Source organism: Electrophorus electricus, chromosome 11, assembly GCF_013358815.1.
Source record: "Electrophorus electricus isolate fEleEle1 chromosome 11, fEleEle1.pri, whole genome shotgun sequence".
In the NCBI taxonomy this organism is placed as follows: domain Eukaryota; kingdom Metazoa; phylum Chordata; class Actinopteri; order Gymnotiformes; family Gymnotidae; genus Electrophorus; species Electrophorus electricus.
In genome coordinates, this window is record NC_049545.1 from 378,007 (window position 1) to 402,680 (window position 24,674).

General features: G+C 37.6%; 1 protein-coding gene across 4 annotated transcripts; it reads right to left on the bottom strand.

Annotated features, from left to right (window-relative positions):
* Window positions 1-9,608: 9,608 nt before the first annotated feature.
* Window positions 9,609-23,004, bottom strand: si:dkey-56e3.3 (zinc finger protein 460). 4 transcript variants are annotated; one of them, XM_027029892.2, is made up of 6 exons: window positions 22,502-22,949; window positions 19,429-19,508; window positions 19,017-19,131; window positions 15,774-15,847; window positions 15,200-15,290; window positions 9,609-10,923 (listed from the first exon to the last, which is right to left on the bottom strand). In XM_027029892.2, exons 1-6 carry the CDS (start codon window positions 22,761-22,763, stop codon window positions 10,133-10,135), a joined length of 1,413 nt encoding a protein of 470 aa, XP_026885693.2. In that variant the 5' UTR covers window positions 22,764-22,949; the 3' UTR covers window positions 9,609-10,132. The 4 variants fall into 4 exon arrangements, with proteins under 4 accessions (XP_026885693.2, XP_026885692.2, XP_026885695.2 ...); XM_027029891.2 differs by having other exon boundaries at window positions 19,017-19,134; XM_027029894.2 differs by lacking the exon at window positions 9,609-10,923 and adding an exon at window positions 13,713-13,801 and having other exon boundaries at window positions 19,017-19,134; window positions 22,502-23,004.
* Window positions 23,005-24,674: the final 1,670 nt, after the last annotated feature.

Here is a 24,674-nt window from a genome sequence, read left to right on the forward strand (position 1 = left end):
CATCTGCAGAATATTATCAACAAAGTGGTGAGCATAAAATATTCTCCTGATGAGAATATTGTTGCAGATTTAACTATCATGACTTTCTCGGGCATATTTATTCATTTCCACATCTGGTGAGAAGTTACAATACAAATTTTAAAAATTCAATCTCCTCCTTATATCCAGTATTGTTTATTAACTCAAGTTTTGCTTCACAAACAACTATTTTTAAAAATTCCAAATGTTTATTCCTGTTTAAGAGTTACTTAAACTAGTCATTTGTGCTTATCTCCAGCTAAACACACTTCTGAATGAACCTGATGCAGAACCAATCGAACCCCTGAGCTCTTCATTCATGTAAGTTTCCATCACTGTCGATTTCTAAAATTGCTTTCTGTTCTGATTATTGCAGTCACTCATATATCAATTTCTTCCTATCTTCTTTTAATAGAACGCTGGCAAATGAGATTGAAGCTTTCATGGAGTACAGCTTCTCAGATGGAGACACCAAAATACCTGCCATCTTCCTCAATGAGCTCAAGTCACAGAATGGTATGTTATAGCACTATATCTTACATCACAACTATTACCCCAAGATCACATTCATTTCTATTTACTACCTGTCATTAAATATTATTTTTGTTGGTTCATTTACAACAATTTGTGGTTTATAGATGCACTCACACTTGCCAGCATTACTCTGCAGAACATTACACCTGCAAATTTGTAAGTTTATTAATTGTAAATTGAATTTGTAATGTATTGTGTATTACTTGTGTCTAAAATATTCCCCACCATGCTTTGTCCATATAGGGGTGTCTCCACCGAGTTACAGTCACAAACTGATACGTTATAGCACAGTGTGTGTGTGTGTGTGTATGTATGTGTGTGTGTATATATATATATATATATACATATATATATATATATATATATATATATATATATATATATATATATAGCTAATTATATGATGTTGACTTATGGAGTATTGTTACTTGTTTGACATGTTTTTGTTTTTTTGTAGATGGGAGAGCTCCCACACCTTACACAGCCAGCATTACTCTGCAGAACATTACAGCTTTAAATCTGTTAGTTTATTAATTGTAAACTGGATTAGCAATATATTGTGTAACACTTGTGTCTAAAATATTCATCACCATGTGTTGTCCCTGTAGGAGTGTCTCTACCAAAAACTTGTCTGCAGAGTTACAGTCACAGACTGGTAGGTTATAGCACAATATATCGCCATTACTCAATTACAGTGATTTATGGATTATTGTAATTTATGATGTGTTTATTTTTATAGATAAGAGAGCACCCACACCTTACACAGCCAGCATTACTCTGCAGAACATTACATCTTAATCTGTAAGTTTATTAATTCTAAAATGAATTAGTAAGGTCAATATTTTGTGTACTTATATAAAAACCTAGATGTAAACCTACATGTATTTCCAAGTGTGTCTAAAATATTCCCCACCATGTTTTGTCCCTCTAGGGCTGTCACATTCAGCAAATTGTCCACGGAGTTACAGTCACGGACTGGTACGTTAATCACAGTATATCACCATTATCCAATTACTTTGATTTATGGATTATTGTTACTTATAACATTTTTGGTTTTTATAGCACCCACATCTATCACAGCCAGCATTACTTTTCCAAGCTCTACAGCTGCAAATCTTTAAGTTTATTAACTCTACAATGAATTTGCATACATTGTGTATCTATCTCCCACCTTGTTTTTAACACCTTTTTTAAATGTAAAATTAGGACTTACTTCGTATATGAACTTACTCTTTTACAATTACAATTTTTTTGGTTCTTCTTAATTAGTTGAAATCTTTGCCATCAATTCTTTCTAGATGAATTCTAATAAATCTTACTTTCTCTCCTGCTTCAGATGGGTCACTGTACTGATTTATATTCAACTGGCATTTAGGAACTTGCCATCTGTACCTAGCGAGGCTCAGGTTCTTGCTTCCAGTGCTCTGCTGGACTCCAGTGTCATAACTAAACGAGATATCATAACCACAAAGTTAAACGACCCTGTGAGAATCCAAAATATTAGCTACCAGAGTGAGTCTCTTTCCTGATTACATTCCCCTGTGTTGTATATGAATAAAAGTGTCCTGAAAATGTTCATGACTGTTATGTGTAGGTTCTTTGTGGACATACTAAATATATTTTACCAAATAATGACTTTAAAACAGCTAATACATTATCAGAAGTCTGGACATCTCAGGATTTGTTTATAATGTGTTCTACACTTTACTTTAAGAAATTAACAGCACCTCATTCAACATCAACCTGACATTCATGATCAGTCATGTGCCCCTGAGTAAGAACATTACATTGAGGAAAGAAACATATGATTTAATTGATCAAACCATCAACAAGTTGGTGAGTGTGAGCCACTATTATTTTGTATATTATACTTAACAGAGGCTTAGGTCTCAAGATCATTTTATTAAAAATATATGTCCTGAAAATACAATTTGCTCAGGTTCAAAAGAACAATACTGCTTATAATATTAAATCACGTAATTAAATTTTACACTCATTTTCAGATGAACAAAATACTGGATGCACAACTTTACCTTCCCACGAGCTTATTTCTCGTAAGTGATACACTATAAGACTCCTTCTGCCCTTCATCAAGACTATATGAAATGTATAGAGAATAAACTTTACTGATTCAGTTTAACTTATTTCTCCATGGCTTCCAGGGCTAATACTACGGTGACTGTGGCTAATGTGGAATATCTCTATTCAGGTGATGATATCACTTCAAGTACATTTCTTGCTCAAATACTTCAAGACAGTGGAAGTACTCCCACTACAACAATTACAGCTACTACAACTACAGCTGCACAGTCCACCTCATCTCTGATGCCAAAGAAATATTGCAACATAAATGGACAGTGGTAGCTCAGTGGTTAAGGTACTTGACTCAATTGTATGTTTGCTGGTTCAAGCCCCACCACTGCCCAGTTGCCACTGTTGGGCCCCTGAGCAAGACTCTTAACTCTGAAGTTGTACTCAGTCATAATTGTGAGTTGCTTTGGATTAAAAAAAAAAAAGGTTTCAGCTAAATGCCATAAAATATAAGTGCACTCATGCACATGGTGGCTAAAATATTCTCATTCCATTAAGATTACACCACACAGGTAAACACATTTCTAGATTATAATGAAAAAAATTGAGTAGTAAATGTTCTGTTTATTTCAGTAATAATTTTATTTTCTCTCCTGTTTCAGATATGGGACTGCACTGATTTATATTGAAGTGGTGATACAGAACGTCACACACATGCCAAGTGAGACTGATTTTACCACTGCCTATAATCTGCTGGACCCAAGAGTCAGAACAACACAAGATAGAATCCAAAACCTAAATGACCCTAGGAGCATCCATCCCGCCACCTTGCACAGTAATTCTCTTTCCTGATTCCATTCCATGTTCCTGAATGTTTTGTGTTGTATTGGAGGGCCTCCTGACCTCAAACAACTAATGCATGATCAGGAGTCTAGACATCTCAGCACATAATGCCTCCATCTCCCTTTTAGAAATTGACAACTCCTCGTTAAGCATCAACTTTGCATACATGATCAGCAGTGTGTCCATGGTTTCGAAAACTGAACTGAACAAAGAAACATATGATGAACTTGACCAATCAATCAACAACCTGGTGAGTGTGAGCACTTTTTTGCTTTGTGTTATCCTAGCTTTGAGTACCAAAATTATTTTCAGGGAAAAAAAACCCTTGAGATTAAAATCTTTCCATTTTCAAAATTAAAAAAATAATGCTTACTATTTAGGTAATGTAAAGAATAATTACTATTCTCATTAACATTTATTACACACTTATTTTCTGCTGTCAGTGCACTAGGCACCAAACCCAAGGGACACGCTCACTCTCTCTCTCAAACACACACAGCACCTGCCTCGCTCTCATTCTCCTGATTACTGACCACTTGCACCTGTGCCTTGTTCCTCCCCCAAAACGCTCCAGTGCTGTCCATTACTTCTTGCTCCTGTGTTGTTGAGTGTCTGCTGCTAGCTACTGCCATGCTTCCTACCTCTGCTGCGTCTACATTTATTTACGGCATTTAGCAGACACTCTTATCCAGAGCGATTTACAAGAGTGCTTTGTCATTTACTCATATAATACACCCTAGTACAGTAGGTTAGAATCAAACATACCAATGAACTAGAATACTGTAGAATGCTGATACCTAGAAGTGCAAATACATAAGGTCTATCTTAAACAATGATAAGTGCTATAAACAGTAAGTGCTAGAGTTTGTTAAAGAACATAAACAAAACCCTACAATAAGTAGGGAGCAGTGTCAGTTATCCTTTAAATATACATGCCGCAAGCTTTCCTGCCAATGCTTACTGCTTGCCTTTTATTGGTTGCATTGCGCCAGGTCTTTGCTGTGCTCGTTTTTTCATTCTTTATAGAGAATTAAGAAACTTTGTTTATGCACTCACGTCTCTCTCCCTCCCTGACACCATAACACCTGCATCACACTTACCCTGGCACTGGGTCTCAATTATTCATCATTTATATATCCTGAAATTAAAATGTGGCTTAGCATTTTAAATCATGTAATTAATCTTTAAACTAATTTTCAAATGAGCATAATACTGACTAAGAATCTATATTTTACCTTCCCACCAGCTAATATCACGTAAGTGACACAGTATTTGAAATGAATCCTTCTGCACGTCATCATCATTTAAAGTTTATACTGAATGAAGAATGACTGGACATTTTAATTATTCAGTTTGTCAATTTCTTGCAGGGTTAATAATACGATTGTGGCTCAGGAAAAGTATGTCTATAGGCTGGGTGAGATCAACTTGCTAAGTGCATTTCTTGCTGAAATACTTAAAATCTGTGGCCTGGTACCTGGGGGAGCATGGTGGGTCCTGGGCATCATTATCCCCTGTGCTATAGTCAGCATTCTTGTACCTTGCTGGATTCTACTTTGTGTAAGTACCACCAAAAGTTTTTTTGTAAAGCCATTTATATGTAAGAAACATACACATGTATATGCATAATATATATATATATATATATATATATATATATATGGTACCAGTCAAAGGTTTGGACCCACCTGACAATGTAAGTTTTTAATAGTAATAAAGGCATTTTAATGTAATGGATTATGTTGGGTTTTTCTTATATTCTGTTATCTATGTTTTGTCCTCTGTCTTACTCGCCTTTTCTTTCTATGTTTCTCTCTGCGTGTCTCAGTGTTTACTGTGTTGTTGGAAGCGCTACAGAAGATGAAGAGCCTACAGTCTCCAGTACACAACACGGAAAGGACTCTTTTGAAAAACTGTCAAACTGTCTCTTTTTCTGCTAAAGCAACTATTAGAATCTATTTATAATCTAAATTAATTACATTTTTCCACATTGATATCTATTTTCATTTAGATTATTTTGATTTCCCCATTTCAATTATCTATTTTGATCTTTAGTGCTTGGATTATTAAAAAGATTAAATGTAAAATGTATATTTTTCTAGGATGAAATTACTGTGGAATATTGAAATCTACTATATATCGTTTTATTCTTTAAAATTACAAAATAAATCTGAGTAGTTTAATTTATTCAATCACACAAGCAAACATTTTTATTTATTTCTGATGACCTGAACATGTTTTTATTTATTTCTGACGACCTGGTGCCTTATGTACAAAATCTTGCATAGATTAAACATCAAACATGGCATAGACATGAAGCATTGATATTGTAATGAACATTTCAGATTAATAAAATCATGTGTATGTGAGCTCCTGTACACAGTTCCTGCACAGTTCTCAATGTTATATTGAGCATACATGCCCAATGCATGCAAGATACATGCACAATTCCAACCTTCAGAGACATGACTGAATAACCGCATTCCTGACTTGACATTTCATCTTGGCAGCATGAATCATCCAGACCGAAACTCACTGTTGGTGAAAATCTAAAGGCAGCATACTGTGCATTTACATAAACAAAGGCTGGTTTGAAAACTCTTCAGTGGTGAACACTCACTATTCTGCTGCAATCAAGCATCTTACAGTAAAATGCCAGCCACACGATTTACTCAGAAAATTCACTTGGTTCTTCATCACTGCTGTTTACCTTCCTCCAAACATGAACACTGAACTACTGAAGACAAAAAAAAAATTGTCTGACAGATTACAGAAACATCTGTTGTGATATCAATCCCTGCAAGGAAAGAATATTTTTGAAAAAGGCCGCTGGCAGTCATACTATGCGTATGTGAGGTGGCTTTGAACATACTTAAAAATTCCTGTAGACCTCCAAGCAATATAGGAAATTAAAAATGAGGGGGGGAAAAAAGCATATTAAGACATTTACTTATGAAAAAATCAGTTAACCAGTCTGGAGGGTTTATGTTACCTCTTCACAGTATAACTGTGCCTAGTAGTTTAATAGCATCTTGTAACAATAAATGGAAACTGCAGAGAAACATGTACCTTGTCCCACTACACCAGATAAAGAAACAAAAATGTCTCCACCAGGAAGGAATCATAAGGCAAGCTGTGGAAATGATTTATGATACATCATATTTTGTCAAGGACAAACTATATGATAAAGCCAAATTCTATGCATCTACCCTTCAGATGTATCCAAGCATCGTTAAATCAGTGGAACTTAAGGTCACACCACTTAACTACACAGCTCAGAGTAACCTAAAAGCCTGAGCTTGTTACTTTTTCCTGTTGCTATTGCAACATGTCAAGCAAGAACCTCATGAAAGTTCATTCCTAAAGTTGAGTAATATTACGTATTTTTGTCCTGCACAGGTTTTTTTTATTTCCAATGTGGATATAAATGTATTAAATACTAACATTTCTGGCTTTGACAAAAACTTTTCATTGGTATTACAAACATCACTGATGTTTTAGAAGCGGTTTGAGAGATCAGCATCTTGCTAATCTAATGCTAGTGCTTTCTCCATATGCAATGCTATGTTAAAACACAGTCAAGCATTTTCATCACATTGAGAGAGAACAAAAGCCCAACACCATCTCCTGATATTCAGTGCTTACTACTCAGCCATTAGGGGTAGCTTAGCATGGAAGAATAACAAGGAAATTATATTCCTAACTATTTACTTAAGTGTTACTTAATAAATATCATGAAATCCATCATTTTTGAGAAACTAGGACCTAGTAATTAACCAATTTTTTTTCCCCAGGAATTCACCCTATGAATAAGCCACATGCTGGAACACACTTCTTTTGCCAAATTTGCTTCTTTCCTTGAGGGCACACAAACATTCAAAATCAACTTTTTTAGCACCGATTGATGATTCATTACTGCTGTTTTTGCTGTGGCTCTTATTCCTTATGTTGTAAATGACAGAAAAGTAAAAACTTTACGTGTTGCCATGAGGGACCCACCATTCAGCTGCTTGCATCACAGGGCTGTTGGTTTCTGAGAATCCTTTTATTTGCAGTGAAAAAGTACAGAACTGTCAGAGATTTTGGCACCAGCATCATTCCAGAAGAAAAGTGCTAACAAAGAGCCCAGTGCTGCTAAACAAGTACCAAAAGCACAGTGCAGAAACAGGAGAACGTGTTGGACAACCATCTCCGCAGCACTCTATAAATCAGGCCTTTAGTGGTAAGAAAGAAGTCACTGTTGAGGAAGAGCCCAGTGACAATCACTGAGCCATTCCAGTCGAAATTCCGTCCCTTCCACAGAACTGAAACCACCCTAATAAAGATCACTAATCTTCTCATGTCTGTGGATTCTGGTGCTCTCTGTATACGTTTGCCGTTAGATCTAAGCACAGCCTTTGACATGGAAAGATACCATTCTTCTGTTTAGGCTGCGTGAGCTAGGCATTGATGGCTCCAGCCTGGACTGCTTCACATCATATCTGACTGAGATTTGTTACTCTCTGTGCCTATACCTCTTCCACTGCTCTTGTCACTCAAGGGGTTCCTCAAGGATCAGTTCTTGGGCCCCTGCTATTAATTTTATTCATTTATTCCTTTGGGACATATGTCACTTTATCCTTGTTCTGCACAGTATGTTTGGGACTCTTACACATTAAATCAATGAAGTGTAATTTTCTCATGCTAAACAGTGACAAGATAGAACCGATTAGCATGAGTTCAAAATCAATTCTCAAAAAAGCTGGTTCTCTTTCTCCCTTCATTGATGGTTGTATTTCCTTACCCCCTGGTTCAAAGTCAGGGTGTCATCCTCAATTCCACTATTTCATTCAGTGCCCACATCTCTGTAGTTGAAATGTATTTTTTCCATCTGCATAACTGCCAAAATTAGGTCATCCCTCTCATTCACGCATTCATCTCCAGCCACTCAGATTACTGCAACCCTCTTCTATTCGGCATTAGCTCCTCTGTTCATAGACTTCAAATGGTTCAGAACTCTGCTTCCAACCTTCTCACCCACACTCACCATAGGGCATTGTGGAGGAAAAATCAATAGGACTCGAGCCAGATGTGCAGATGAGCGAGCTTTATTGGTTCTGTCCCTTATGCATCGAGGGAGAGAAGCCTCAAACTTCTCTCTCACATGAGTTCATATACCCCCACCATTCCCCGCTGTTCTCTCATGAGGTAATCTCGTGACTCCAGGTGCCAGACCTCCCAACCGTCCTTGAACATTCTCTCCTGCTAAAAACAAGTTGTTACTCCCTGCTGCTGCACTCCTGCCCAGCAACAGCTAAGCGATAACTGTCATACTCCCATCACTTCTCTATTCGCCTTTCTTGCAGACTGGTCACATTGAGGGAAAAGGTTACTTAAAGGTCACATATTCCTTGCTTGTTCCTTTAAGCAAGCATTAAGCATTTTCCCTCACAGGCATCACAGCAACATGAATTACAGCTGGAAGTCTGCTAAATGCCGTAAATGCAAGGACAAAGTGACCATTTGGTAAAGCCTATGGCTTCAAATTTTACCACAGAACTGAAAATTATTGAAATCTTTAATATTTCTGGGACCCCTTCCACAGAATCCATTATAAAACATTAAAGAAGGCAGTGGATCCAGCATGGTTTGGGTAATTATCCTTGTTGGAATCATTAGGAATGAAGACTTCTTTGCATAGCTTAACAGTGGTCAAGTTATGCAACTATATTTTAAAGGATGTACCTACTGGTGCAAAAGGTTATTCCCTAATGATGCTTCCATGTTCCAAGCAAGACTGGGCTATAAAGCGATAATGATAATTATTTCGAAATAACTTCCTCATCCCCCATATCGCCCAGCCCAGTTCTAAGATGGTCACGCTTGTCCTTGTAAGAGCTTTCCTACAAGTGTTACAATTAAAATGATTACTGACAGGGTTCATTAACAGAGTAGGGGCAGGCCTGCAAATCCAGGCTGCTACTAAACAATCCCTTTAAATATTTTGTGCTTACATATGGTAAGACGATGATGTTTTTGAAGTACATGAAAAATTTCAAATGAAGTAGCTACAATGGAAGAAACAAAATGAACTTCAGTTTTTACAGGCACAGAGTATGCCATTACTAGGTATTGCTAATAACAGTTGCTGATCTGCTATATGTTTTGGTATAAAAACCACTCAAGGTCACTGACTTCCAGTATTTCATTTTTCGTTTATTGGTAAGAAAACTAAAGAATGTTTAAGAACATTTATTGAAGAAAAATGAGTATGAAACTTAAGTACATTATCTGATAATGCAGAGAAAAACAGACTGACTATCAAAATTAAATTAGTCTCAGTCTTTAAAAGTGTTTGACACACTGGGTTTAAACAACAAAACTTCTAACAATTTTCAACTTGATACAGTTTTTTCTTTAAAAAAAGCCTTTTAAATTTAGGTAGCTTTTTGTCCAAGGCTCCTAAATTCTACTGTCTGAATGAATGTGTTATAAAACAGACTACTGATACATCCACGGTACTTTCTTATACTGACTGTACCAGCAGAACATATGCACAGACCTTGCATTTAACTCCTTATCTATTAGATCACCATTTCACCTACTAGGAATTTTATAAACTGTCAAAAATGTACATAAGTATTTATGTACTTAATATATACTTAAATAAGGTAGGCTGCCACATGATTTCAAACATCTAAGTCTCCTTGAACATGCCTCTGCTCAATTAATGATCTGGAATAGAGAACTGTCCAACTAGAGTTTGACTACTCAGGCAGTTCCTCTGTTGGTGTTTCAACAAGCTGTTCTTGTATGCAAATATCTGTCCACAACGTTCACAACCAAAAGGTTGTACACGTGTATGAATTTTCATGTGTGTTTTGAGGTTGGATGACTGATTGAAGGTCTTTCCGCACTGAGTGCAGGCATATGGTTTTTCACCAGTGTGAACGTTCACATGCTTCTTTAGGTTGCTCTGATCTGAAAACTGTTTGCCACAATGCAGGCACCTAAAGGGTTTCTCACCCCGGTGAATGCTGTGGTGTTTCTTAAGACTGGATGACTGGCTGAATCTCTTACCACAGAGAGTACAGCAATAGGGCTTCTCCCCAGTGTGCACCCTCTGGTGCAAAATGAGAGCACTGGGGTGAGGGAAGGGTTTTCCACAGTACTTGCATACAAATCTCTCCTTCATCTGTGATGCAAATACCGGCGTGAACGGAGTTACCTCAGAATGAGAAGCCATTTTCTCAGCCCCAGTTAGTTCATCACTGTGTACAAAAGTTCCATCCACATCAGAAAGAGAGGAATTGCTTATCTGGGTCCCAAAGGGACATGCAGCATCTTCAGTGTCACCATGCGTAAAGTACTCGTTGAGGGAGGTCCCCGTGTTGCAGTCTGGCCCAGAGTAGGAGAGGCTGTGGGTAGCTGTCTCATATCTGCTGCTGTCCCATGAGGTCGCAGAATGAAGGTCAGCTTCGGCTTCTACAGCAGAACCTCCCTCCTCAGGATGATTCTCTGGCAAACAAAATTAATTTATTTATTCTGAAAACTTTCGATCAATTTTAAAAGCATTCATTACAACGCAGTGACACTTTAACCATACATCACATAACTATGCAATCAAGGGGCCTTAATGCAAGGACATTTTTGGATGTTTATCATGCATTAGTTCAAAAAACTGTGCTACATTAGATTCAGTAAAAACTCAAATTCACAAAATTGTTAGAGATGTCCCATGAGCCGTGTTCATACATAAATGCAGCTCTACCATCAAATATGCCTTATAAGGCTACGCTCAGTCAGGCTAATCTCCCATCTTTGGGATACCAATGTAAAAGAACCCGAGTTGTATGCATCTTGACGGATTATACTTTGAGGCTAGGAATAGGTGCATTTTACACCGCCATCTCATCAGAGGGCTGTAAACTGCTCCTGTAGCTCAGCTGGTTCAGCAGGAAGATCACAGTGCTGGTAACGCCAAGGTTATGGGCTTGTTTCCAGGCAGTGCAGGTACTGATATAATGAAAAAGATGTAAGCTGCTCTGGATAAGAGCACCTGCCAAATGCCATACGTGTAAATCTGAGTCTAAGAGCACACTAAAACATTACAATAAATATACAAAAAAATATATGTTCAACACTATATTGTAATATATACATGTAATGTACACTGGAGATCAAAATTAGAGAACAATTTATAACCACCTGATTTTTTCAGAAATAACGTAATCTTCATTGGCCAATATTTTTTGTTAGGGGTATACCATGTCACTAGAACAGTGTCTTACAAAAGAACCAAGATACTTCAACATGAAACCTTTATTCTGCAGAAAGCACAATAATCAAAACAGCAATGACTGTAGCACAGAGAAAGATTCCAACTAAATTTTCTGAAGGTTACAACAGTCACCAATCAGTAGGAAGTGTACAGGCTGTTGCTTTAAATGGCTTCCGCATATCTGCGACATCACTAGTCTCTCACGGTGCTCTGTTGTGATTTTGGTCCACTCTTCTTGCAGTCTCTTCCACAGTTCAGTGACTGTTGTGGGTTTCTTGGCCATAACTTTGTCACCAAGGATTTTCCAGAGGTTTTCTATTGGGTTTAGACCAGGACTCTGGGCTGGCCATTTCATTGTTTCAGTTTCAAGGAACTGCTTTATCCATTTTGCTGTGTGACAGGGGGCATTGCCCTGGATGAAAATTGCTGGCTGATTGAGTGATGGACGCAATGAAGGAACCACATGTTGAAGAAGGTTCTGATACACACTTACATTCACTCTGCCATGTAGCTGTATGAGCGGTCCAAGTCCTGCTGCCAAAAACATTCCAAAAACCATGACACTTCCTCCTCTACCTTTTACTGATTTCTTTACACAATTTGGGTTCAGTCTTTCCCCAGTTTGTCGACGGAACATAATGTTTCCCATCAGACCCAAATAAATTAAACTTGTTTTCATCACTAAAGTGAACTCTGGACCACTTCTCCTCTGTCCACACACCATGCTCCTCAGCAAAGGTTAGTCTAGCTTCTTGATTCTTTCTGCTACTGAGAGGTTTGGTCACTGGAGAGTGGCCTTTCAGTCCAGATGCTCTTAAACGTTGAGACAGTGTATGACGAGACGGATCCTTACCCTGTCCAGTGCTGAACCGGCGAGCAATTCCAGCTGCAGTGCTGAACCAATTACCCTTGGAGATTCTCTGTATTATCCTGTCCTCTCTTGCATTTGTCTTTCGTGGGTGACCGGCCTTCTTGGGGGACTTGAATGAGTTTGTGATGTTGTAAAGATGCAATATTCTAGAAATCACAGACTTGGAACGACCAACTTCACTTGCTATGGCTGATCGGGTCAGCCCTTTGGCCTTCATCTGGACAACCTGCTGCCGGAGGGTTTCAGTCACTTTGGAACGGCTCACCATCTTGCAAGGTCAGTGAAAACTGGAAAGTTCGGCTGTCAGTTAAATAGGGTTTGTCAGATAATTAAGGAAATTAGCACCAGGTGCCAGATTAACACCAATAACTTGCAGGTATCTGAAAATGCTCTATAAATTTGATCAGTGATATTTTTCAATTATCTCATTTAAGTTTTTTTATACTGTGCTTTAGAATATATACAACTCATGAAATAAGCTTAAAATACTGCTCTTTTACTCCTGTTAGGATAGATTCACATAGGACTACACAGTGACCTTGACATTTAGGAAATTGTGTTCTCTAATTTTGATCTGGAGTGTATATATATTTAAACTCAAATAAATAATGTAAATACAATCCATTAGCACGAGTTTGTTTTTCTCTTGGGACACAGATGAACATGCCCGATAAAGCACATCATATCTGTTGTTTTAATTTATTTTGTACCTAATAGAAAATTCTCTATTATTAATATGAAAAAGTAGGTGAATGCAAGATCTGAAGGAAAGGAGGAAAAAGTTGGTGTGTGCTAGGGACGCATTCTTTAGAGATCTTAAGTGTGTTAAGAGCTTATTTTTGTAAGGCGCAATCTAGAAGGCTAAAAGTTGGGGAGGATTTGGGTAACATTTATATTTGTAGTTCAGATCACTTCATCTGGAGCAAAAGGTGAAAATGGCACATTGCAGCATTTTAGACCTGGTTTGCTTGTTGTTCGCTCTAGAGCCAAAAGATGTAAACAAAAGTCACATGGATACATCTTGAATAAACAGATACATTAATGACTCACCACCCTGCCTGGCATATTCTCAAAAGAGCCTGTGTTTATAACTAGCTACATTTTCATTGGCTTAAGAAAAACAACGTCACAGAGAGGGTCAAGTCAGTACATCACCCAGCTATATCAGACAATTTTATTAAACTTAAGCACACCCAAGCACTAAATCCAAAACACAGTAGTTGGGCTTGTCAGTACAACTGCGTCTGGATGGAGAGCCAAAAAAGGAAACTGGTAATTGAAGCCTGTTATATGGAAAAAACAGTAAAAACAATCAGAGAGCCAGAGGAAGACGACATGGATGTACGAGAGGCTGGGGGACATCCTCCTTTTTCTCATTGGAAAAATCTCTTTGTTTTTCCTTTGAATCCACTGTCCTTTAATCTCCCTCCAAAGAGGACAAAGTATGTCAGTGATGTATGATGATTAATTAATATATGTTTCTCTTTTGTACAATACTTACTTTGGCAAAACTATCGGTGGATAATTATCCTAATCATTAAGGTATTGTTCAGTTCATGAAACAGCCTTTGCTTTGCATAGCAACCAAAGCTCAACTTTCTAATACTCCAAGACTACGTTGCACAAATATTAATAACACATGAAATTATTTATTACTTAAAAAAAGTATAGTTTATAAATAAATAAATAAATACATAAATAATCTTAATATGGAAGCTTGTTCTGTCCACTGAACAGACTAATCTTTGCTATTGTTTTGCTTAGCAACCAAAGCTTGTTGGCAGATTACGTTCTCAAGTGGTAGAATTGTTTATTGTGCTAATAATAATACTGCTAATAAATTATTTATTAAAACACTTGGTGTATTTTATCATATCGTTTTTGATGCCGTTTTATAAATTCAATATGCCACTTGTACGTTACAGTGATTTTAATCAAGGGCATTGTAGGCATGATGAGAAGTGAAAAAAAAAAGTGTTTTCCATGAAGACATCCAACAGTTTTGTCGAGAGCTACAGATGATGCGAGGAGGCTGTCACCTCGTAATTCACTACACAGGAAAACCCTGCCCAATGTGAAGCCCTGATGGATGGGCACAGGATGTTTGACATCTCATCCTGTGTATAATTACACTGGTTCTACAAGCAATCTAAAAATGAGACCTATTGTCCTGCATCTGTTTATAAAGTCTTTTTCACATTACAAAATTTTCCGTCTAAATATGTTTAAAGGTTAAAATATGTTTGTAACATTGTTCTCACTTTTAAGTTACTTTGAAAACAATATGAAACCCTGCACACACTCATATGTCTTTCAATCAGACAGCATCCTTACAGTGAATCTCACTACACAGGATATGATTGGCTGTATCAGCCAATATTTGGCATAACCCATCAGATGACTGTTTAAAAACTGTTCAAAAGGTAAAAGTACGTTGGATAATCAGACTCACACTAGACCATCACTAAATGTTTGTGATTTAACATTTAGTTATATGTTATACCATTTAACTAAATGTTTGATAGACTGGCAAGAGTCCATATGTGACAAAAATACATGTCATATACTTATCAAATTTTCTAGGGTATCGGACCTGGTTGATACAATCTTAAAAAGTTACTGGTGATTTGTTGTAAGTTTACCGTTGAATTTCTCTGAGTTTTTGCCCTCTTCTGCAACACAATCCTCCATGTCTTCTTCCTTGAGAAAGTCATGTGTTTCTTCATCATCACACTGGAATTTTAGGGAACAAAGAGCAAGAGTCAAGACGATACACAGTTTGCTTCGCAGCTCAGCCCATTTAGAGACTGAGCTGGGTTGTACCAAAGGGACCAGAATCTCATGACCAGTTTTCCAGAACACATGATCTTAAGAGATGGGAGGGATGGCATAGTTGCTTTCTCTGCCTATACAAACACCGAAAAATACTTTAAAAAAATAAATAAAAACACACACACACACAGTATGGTCTCAATGCAGAGTTAAGAGCATTTTTGCAACCCCAAAAACTAACAATTTCACATATGGGTGCATGGGATATACAACTGTCATTTTAGTAATGAAAGACGATTCAAAAGTTAATGCCTCAGGTCTGACAAACATGAACACACAGCAGCAATGAGAAATCTGTTCAAATCTAAAGAAATACATCGTTACTTTTAAAAATGATACGATGAAGTTAAGTGTCAGATTCTGCTAAAACAAACAACTACTGACCTCTTGTTGACAGAGCTGATTGTTCTGCTCCAGGGACTTGTTTCTATTCTCAGTACCTGTGTAATGTCTCTCCTCTTCAATTACCGGAAACAAAGAGTAACAAGAAAAATTGAAACACACTGCTACACAAACACCAACATTGTTCGGTTTTTATACAAAGCATACAGTGTATTTCAAAAAGTAGGACATTATAATCAAAACACGTTTTATTTGTTGACTCAAACATTATATAAGGAGTGCATCTGACTTTGTAATACACCGTTTGGAGTGGATTAACCTTCTGGCTGACCAAACAGGGTGCCGCCACCTGATTCTCAAACATTTTTTGGACACAAGCTGCCGCTACTAGTTCAGCTCATTAATATTAGCTAGCCAACAGACTCATGTCAGCTAGCTAATCTCCACAGACTGTGAAGAGGTTTAGCCACACCATCACTCATAGGTTGCTCAATGTTATTTGGTAGCCAATGTAGGAATACAACCACACAAAGTTTGATAAACTGTAAACTACCACTGATGGCAACATTGTTTGTTGCTTTGGCAACCACGTAAACCTAAAAACAATGGTTAAGTGTGACTGGAACTACTTGAGCATTATACATTTTTCAGACTTTGGTGCTTTGTCCACATCCATTAATTTTCTCATATATAGACTTTTCTCTTAGGCACAAATAAAATTTGTTCCTGCTATGTACAGCTGCCACATTAGTCCAGTAGGTTTATATACACTAACAAGGTAGTCTATATTTAATTTCTTTTTTGTATTTAACATGATTTAACAGTTTATGACATTAATATTGACTGGACGAACATCCTCCAATGCAAGAATCATTCAATTTTTAGCATCATTAGGTAACAAAATTATGTTCCTCTGGAACCATGATGCACTACAAAAGAAAAACAAGTATGAAATACAGGACCAGTAACCATGACAACATAGGGCAACACCAAGCAGCACATGGCTCTAAGGCAGAGAATGTGTCCTCACTATTCACTGCATAGACTTGCAATCCAAGATGGTGCAATTCCCAAACAAGGCAGTGATGTAGCTGCTCTCTATGTTGCCTCTGTAGAATGTGGTGTGGACAGGGTGGGGAGCGAGCTTCCCTCAGCTTATTCAAGTAGTGAAATCAATGCTGGACCTTCTTGGCTATGAAGCTGGTTTTGCGGGTCTAGGTGATGTTCTCTGCTAGGTAAACATCAAGGAACTTGAGAGTAATTACCACATGCTTTCCTGAAGTAAACAACTGTCTCTTTTGTTTTGTCCACATTCAGAGACAGGTTGCATCATCATGCAACTGCACTTCCTCCCTGTACGCTGACTTGTCGTCCATGTTGATGAGACCCGCTATGGTTGTGTCATCAGTGAACTTGATGATGTGGTTTGAGCTGAGGGTCAGCAGTGAACAACAGTGTACTGGGCATAAAGTCCTGGAGTGTCCCAAAGGAGCAATGGTGGTGACCTTCTGGTACACTGGGATGACTTTGCTGCTCAGAGAGATGTTAGGGTTAGAGTTCATGAGAACATCCACCAGCTGATCTGCACATCATCCGTGTCCTTGGCCAGGAATGCTGTCTGATCCAACAGCCCTCCATTCGTTAACTCTTCTCAGAATTTTCCCTCAAATAAGCCAGTCAGATACAGCACCCAATCATTAGAGGAGGGGTGCTACTTCTTGCTGTGACATCATCCTCCGCTTCCAACCATGGAACTGGAATGGAGGAGTTACTGTCGGAGGCAGGTAATGTGCTCCTGTAGTCGCTAATGGCCTAAATGCCATGTCACATGTGCCATGTGTTGGCAGCATCCTAGATCACCTATGGATTCTCTGCGTGTGCATGCATTTCACCTCCACGATGACCTGGGACAGTTTAGTGTTTGTTCTTAGGACTGCCTTGTCTCCTCAGCAGTCAACTGTGGCTTCTGGTCAGAGCATACTGTGATGGTCTAGGAGACAGTAATGTCATAAATGCACTTGCTGATGGAGTGAGTCACAGAGTCACAGACACTCCTCCTCCAGGTGCATAGTCATCGTCAATTGAATCCTGCCTGAATGGGCCCCAGACAGTGTGCTCAAAACAATCCTGAAGAGCATAGATGGCTCCTATTGGCAGGTTTTTGCGTTTCAGAACTGGTTTGGAGTGTCAAGCGAATGGTCTGTATGCATAAAAGGAATGTGTTCTGAAGGCCAAGGTGGGACAGGGGCTGCCCCAGTGCATATCAGCCTTCACATAAACAAGATGTAGCATGTCTACCCTTGATATTGCACATCCTTATGACATTGGCGTTCTTTAAATCAGCTTTACTGTTTCGGTGTTGGCCCTCTCAAACAAAGGTTAGCACTGGGGCAGTGGTAGCCCAGTGGACAGGACTTTAGGCTAACAATCAATAGCTTATGGGTTAATGTCCTTTTTTAACCCCCACATTTCCAAAACTGCATGTGATGCTCTTCATGGCAGGAAGTATTTACAATGTGACATAACTTAATTAGACTATGACTGTAGTTTTATCAATTCAAATAAAGTTTTACATTTTACTTTTTATTTTTTTAGGTTGCAGGCCAGACTCATGTAAATATGCTCCAAAATGAAGACACTTCACATCTAAGTAGTAACAGGATCTCCAACATATTAAGTACTACTACAAGCAGACTGTTCTCCACTAGGCTCACTGAGCCAATCTGGTTGGTTTTTGAGTAGTTACATTTCTGTTCTGTTTTTAATTGAAAACTTGCTGAATGGCTAATATGACATTTAAGTTTATTGTCAGACTATAAAGTATAAAACAAAAGTTTAATAAATTCCCTCAGTCTTTAAGCCTTACAAATGGTCCATTTCTCACAAAGTCATGTTTGTCTATGCCCAGTATCTTTACGTCAGATGGCAAAGATAAGAGGAACGGCTAAAGCCAATATTCACCACTCAGTGCTCAGTCAGTGCAAGCAAGAAAAACAACCAAAATAAATTACACATAAGCCAAGTGTCCCAATATTTATGCACACTTTGAACTGGCCAAGAGGTATCCTTTAATTCCAAATAGAGAAGAAAAACACACATAGGCCTAGCTCTAGAAATTGTTTCATTTTATATCAGCCTCACTCATCTGTACCTTCAATCCATATAATGTATGGACAAAGAAACAGTAAAAAAATTTACAATTTTACAAAAGGCACTGTATTTGACAGGCGTAGTGTATGAAACATACACTAATTTTGAGAAAGAAAGGAAATCAAATGAACCTACGTTCCACTCCCAGGCTCAGTTCTAGGTCCAATTCTTTGCTCCTCATGTTGTCCATCATCTCTTCCTTAATAATGAGAACATCAGGCTCTCCGTCTTCAATATTCTCAATCAAACACTGCTAAAAAAAACAAAAAAAAAAAAACAATGGGATTTTGTAAGTATGAGATAGATTAGCAAGCATAAGTATTACACATCTAATGTATATGTATTAACTAGTAAAGTATTAAATTCCTCTTTATTAACTACTACACATTACTGGGTATTTAAGATGATTTGAAATAGTGACATTCTCAGTGCATCTGATTTCAATAAACCCACAGGTCATGAAACATGTTGAGGTCATTTATTGCACTCTTTGACTAGCATTTATCCTAAATAATAAACATAGCAATGTAATGTTCAGAATGAAGACCTTCTGCACTTTGGAAGACTCCATATCTTCAGTGGAACGCTCACTGCTAGATGAACTGATCTTTACATGAACCATTCGCCCTGGAAACAGACAGACAAATTAATAAGCATATGGCCAGTGTCTCAGACCCAGACAAAGGAGCAAAAAAAAAACAAAAAAAACCCCCACTTTACTAACAAAAAGTATCAATATTTTAGCAAAGGCAGCAATATACAATATTTATGGAAGTGATTACTATTTTTACGTTTTTCCTATAAAGACCCAAATACCTTTGTAGTCCTCAACTGAACCACTTTATGGTCCACAGAGCAGGTCTCCAGCATGGAGATGACCATGTTAAGAATCACTTTAGTACAGAATCTCAAAAATATACAGGCTACTAGGCGTCAGTATAATGGCTTTCAAAATATGAATAAGAATAATTTGAAAAATTACTTATTTCCCCTTTAAACCTAATCTTCATCGGAAATAATTTCCAACAGTAATACAACAGTAATACAATTTCATCTAAGACTAGACTTAATTCATGTCTGGAGTAACAAAAATAGCTGACACTATAAAAGGTTGATAAATTCTGTTTGGACACATGCAGTGTAGGTAAAACTAAATACCTCACATTAATTGAAACTCATGATGTACCCTGCAGAACAAAAAGACTATTTACCTAGGCAGATATTACCCTATGATAAGCACTTAGCAAGTTGATCTTGAAGCCAAAAATAATTTATGAATTTAATTAGCCAACCGCAAGACTGGGTGTCAAATGTTTCGCTTGCCGATGGGGCTGAGCATTGCTAGGTTATCAACACATGATCACTGTTGATTTGCAGTACAAAAGCCTTACACCATTTAAATGGTAAAACATGCCAAAAGATTGTTTTTTTGTATCAAACTGAAATGCAACTGTCCTTATTTGGAGAAAGCAAGGAAATAAATTGACACACTGAAAAAGAAAGTGGATTCATAAAACCTTACTGCCAGGCAAACAGTGAGTCCAGACTTGTGAAAGAACTACGAAGCCACAACTGTTGCCAGGCAGGTTTGATGCTCTGCTGGAGAAGGTCAACAAATGAACAAATAGATTTATTTGTTATGTAACACTGTTATTCTTTCTTTGCACTTTAAGCAGGTACCTTGCTACTCTGGACTCCTACACCACTACAAGGTTTGTAAATGTAATTTATATACAAGAGGTAAAATATCCTATGCCAGTCCATGAGAGGACAACACTGTTCTCACAGTCACAAATAGCTACAAACCACTAAAGGAACAGTCATCTCTCAGTCCATGAGAGGATAACACATTCTTCTCTCAATTCCTAAGAGTATAACTGAGTCTTCTCTCAATCCTTGAAAGGACATCAATCTTTAAATGAAACTAAGTATAAAAATATTAAGTAGAATTAAGGTAAACACATAAAAGGCAAAATTATACAACAAAAGGATATTCACAAAATTAAAGATTAACAGAAATTAAAATTAACACTGCACACCTCCTCAGTGCGTCCTGAAAGCCTGGCTCATCAGTGTTGTGATCAAGGCAAAGGGGTTAATAAATGTTAATACTGTCCATTAACAGGAGGTTTTTGTTGCAATTTTCCATACTTTACCTACTTCAGAATATGCTGCAGTAAACAAGTATTATTTTTGTATGATGTATGAGTGCTGCTGATAAGTCTATATATTGTTTGAAAGCTGTTTGTGATTTTGGTACAGCATTTTTTGTGTCTGAAGGACTACATTGCTCACTGCACATAACAGGAAGATGTTGGTTAGAAGATAAGAAGTCACTGATTCAGAACAAGCCGAGTTCTGTATTAATATACTTCAAGAATGCTGCTATAGGCACATTTACTGTTCCTGTTAGTTATTTGCAAAACTGCAATATATGCTGGGTAATGTAGGACTTGCCACATCGCTTCCATCTGTTTTGTTAATAAAACATATTGGAAGTAAATTCATTATGGATAATTACCAATACTTTGTTTTAAAAGTACCAAGTGGTCACAGTGAGAAAAAAAAAAATCTTCTACAGAAAAAAAAAAAAAAAAGATGCATTGATTTTTTTATTATCGTATTGCAGCGCTGTGAATCGTAATTGGATCAAATCGTGAGGCGCCTAGAGATTCTCAGCCATAGTATCCAGTGTAAAATGCTCCCACTACCTTCGACGCTCTCCATGGGCTGGCCACTTATCTTGAGAGAGCCCCCCCATTCTCTCAGATCTTCCTGCATGTGTGTATTTACTGTCTACCGTGTAATTCTCTATTAAAGTTCTGTAGTAAACTGTATTTTCCTCAGCATGTTTCTCTTATTTTAGGTCTCTTCTGAAGACCCTCCTCTTTCAACAGTATTTTTGTCTTTAAATGTTGTTGCATTGTAAAACAGCCTTGAGTTTGTGAAAGACTACATAAAAAACATCATCATCATCATCCTCGTCATGTACAAATATATATAGCAATTTGTTTTGCTACTGATGTCAAGGCATGCTAGGTAGGTAGCCAGCTAATGACGTGAGCTTATACACAAACTATTACTTGAATAACTTGATAGGTAACGAGATTTATAAGAGTAATAACAAACAGCATCAATGTTTTAGTTAACGATATACTTATTAGAAACAAGCGTTCGTAAATGAATTGAACATTTTTTTGCAAACCAATTGTACTGTTGCTTGCGGCCCACCGAGGGCTCGTCTGTCGGGCTGCGCTCTCCTCCATCCACGGCGTTGGCCGAGTATAAGACTAACACTAGCAAATCGGAGTAAACCGTTTAGTTTGCTAGCTAACAGCTACCGAAATAAGTTAAACTATCTATTCCTAACTTTAGTTAGTTAGTTAGCTAGCTTAGTTAGCTAATATCGCCAGAAACGTTACTGTCCGAGTAACTACGCTTGCTAGCCTAGCTAATGCTAACTAGCTGCAAACAGCTTTTGTTCGACGTCAACAATTGCTTTAACATTGTCGGTTTTACTTCCCTGGGTAATCTCTAATCAACTATTTTTGTTACACCAGTTCTCTACAGTAACATCTGGCTCACCCAGACCTGTACGTGGTAGTTGGGTGGTAACTCACCCGACCCTTTACATCCGTCCTTCAGTCCGTCCGATCTGTGTGTTCCTTTCAGCTTGTGGGCTCTTTTATAAAACGACTCCCGGACTTCGATCAGTTTCAACCTTCGTTTTAGTATATTATTCTCCTTCTGACTTTTCAGTATTTCTGTTTGTAATTCATTGTAACTAACTTCAACAAGTTTACAGATCTCGGCCACTGCGGCGTTAGCGAACACCTCCATAACTGAAGCGATCTGAGTCTGAAACCCTAGAAGGCTCGCCATGATGGTGAGGGAGGTGAGCGACCCAGCCTGGGTTTGTTTGTTTGCTTTTAATTAATTTACCCCGAAATCTTAGCGTACCTACAAAAACTATATAACTATCGAATATCAAAGCTAAAATAAATTGAAGAATTTGCTGATTTTCTAATCAAGTTTTCTTGACTACTATGCTGATTTTGATCAGCTAGCTAACTGGCAACGTCAGAAGAAGCGAAAACAAACGGTGTGAATACCGACACAAACGAGCGTAACAGCCGGAAGTTCAACGTTCAAATGAAAAGCCTCGAATGAATAAATAAAGAGAAAATGTTTAAACAATAAATGACTTCTCTCAGTAAGGTTTTTTTAATCAAACAAATATTAATCTGAAGAACTGCATGAATGCCCTGATATTTCTATGCTTTCTTGATAGATAGATAGATAGATAGATAGATAGATAGATAGATAGATAGATAGATAGATAGATAGATAGATAGATAGATAGATAGATAGATAGATAGATAGATAGATAGATAGATAGATAGAAAAAATATTTCTATAGCACCTTTCACACACCCAAGGTAAGAATCACATCTATAAAGTTGCTGTAAGTGAATTAACCAGCCAGTCCATCCGTAACTCAATTATGGTGGTCTTTATGGTTTTCTTCAGGTCAAGTTCAATTAAAATTTTTGAATACATTTATGTTGGACTAGACATTCATTGCTTATTTCATTTTTTATTTATTTTTCTCTTTAAACTATTGTTATTGTTCTGTCCGTTGTCATCCAGAGGATTGTTACAAGAAGAGATAGTCAGAACTGTGGAGGTCATACTACGATCTAGCACAGCAGATTCTGAGGGCAGTTACAAGTACCTGTGAATCCCACAGGCAAATGGGAATCATAAAGAGGCCACAAGGAAAGCAGCCACAGCCAAAGAGTTTCATCCCAAATCCAGCACTCGGTACACTAGGATGGTACACTAAGCAGAAGGAGGTGGGCTGAGGATTATTGAGCATCAGTGCCACTATCCAGGATTAAACAGTAGACCAGAAAAATGGCCCCAAGTGATGAAGTGCTTAGTGAGTACCTCAGACAGCAGAAACCCAAGGATAATATCTAGTGCAGAGTCATCCCCAATTTATTTTGTCTGGCATGTCAAGAACACTGAAACTACTTGTATCATAATTTCTACTAATTTATACCCTTTCAGATTGTAAGGCATATAGACTGCAGGCCATGACAGATGAGACATATGATGTTGTAATAAAATCAAAGGAGAGTTCCATGTTCCTGTGACTGAAAGATCAAGAACACTCTGCCCTTGTTTGATTGTAGAGAAATAAGCACCTCTGTCCAAGTAGTAAGGATGAGCAGGTAATGACATGTGGCAGAAAACTGGTTGCTAAGACACCAGCACTGAAAACAATGGGGAAAGGGGTGTAGAAGGAAGGCTGTGGTGTAAGGACACTAAATGTCGGTAAAGTTATTCTGGTGTCGGTAGTGTCAATATGCAGAAGACTGGACTCTGCATTTACTCTAATAAAAACTAGTGTACAAGAAAAACTAAATAATTTAATTAATCTGGTTAATAACAAAAAAAGTCAAAATAGTAATCCAGGTTTCAAAAGTAATTTAAGGTAGATTTAAAGTATAACTACAAGCATAAAAATGTCCTATTGCTGTTATTTCTGTCCTCTTTTTTATAGTTGTCTTGTCACTCCTACAGGTTACAGGCTTAGAAAGAAGTCCTGCTTCAGGTACATAGATTTAAACTCAAATGTAGTTTAGCTAACATGAATTATTCTGAGTATAGAAACCAAAGACAATGGCTATTAAGAAAGAAGACATATTGCTTGATAATGTAAGAAATGAAGGGTTCCAGCTTGCTGAACATTCTGAACATAAAATGTAAACACAAGTCATGCTTGGT

Excerpts from the sequence above, each read along its gene's own strand:
- si:dkey-56e3.3 (XM_027029891.2), bottom strand. The coding sequence starts at position 22,763 with ATGGCGAGCCTTCTAGGGTTTCAGACTCAGATCGCTTCAGTTATGGAG. Across the intron at positions 19,509-22,501 it reads GGACGGATGTAAAGGGTCGG|GGCGAATGGTTCATGTAAAG; the intron begins GTGAGTTACCAC and ends GTCTGTTTCCAG. Across the intron at positions 15,291-15,773 it reads ATCAGCTCTGTCAACAAGAG|TGTGATGATGAAGAAACACA; the intron begins GTCAGTAGTTGT and ends CTAAAATTCCAG.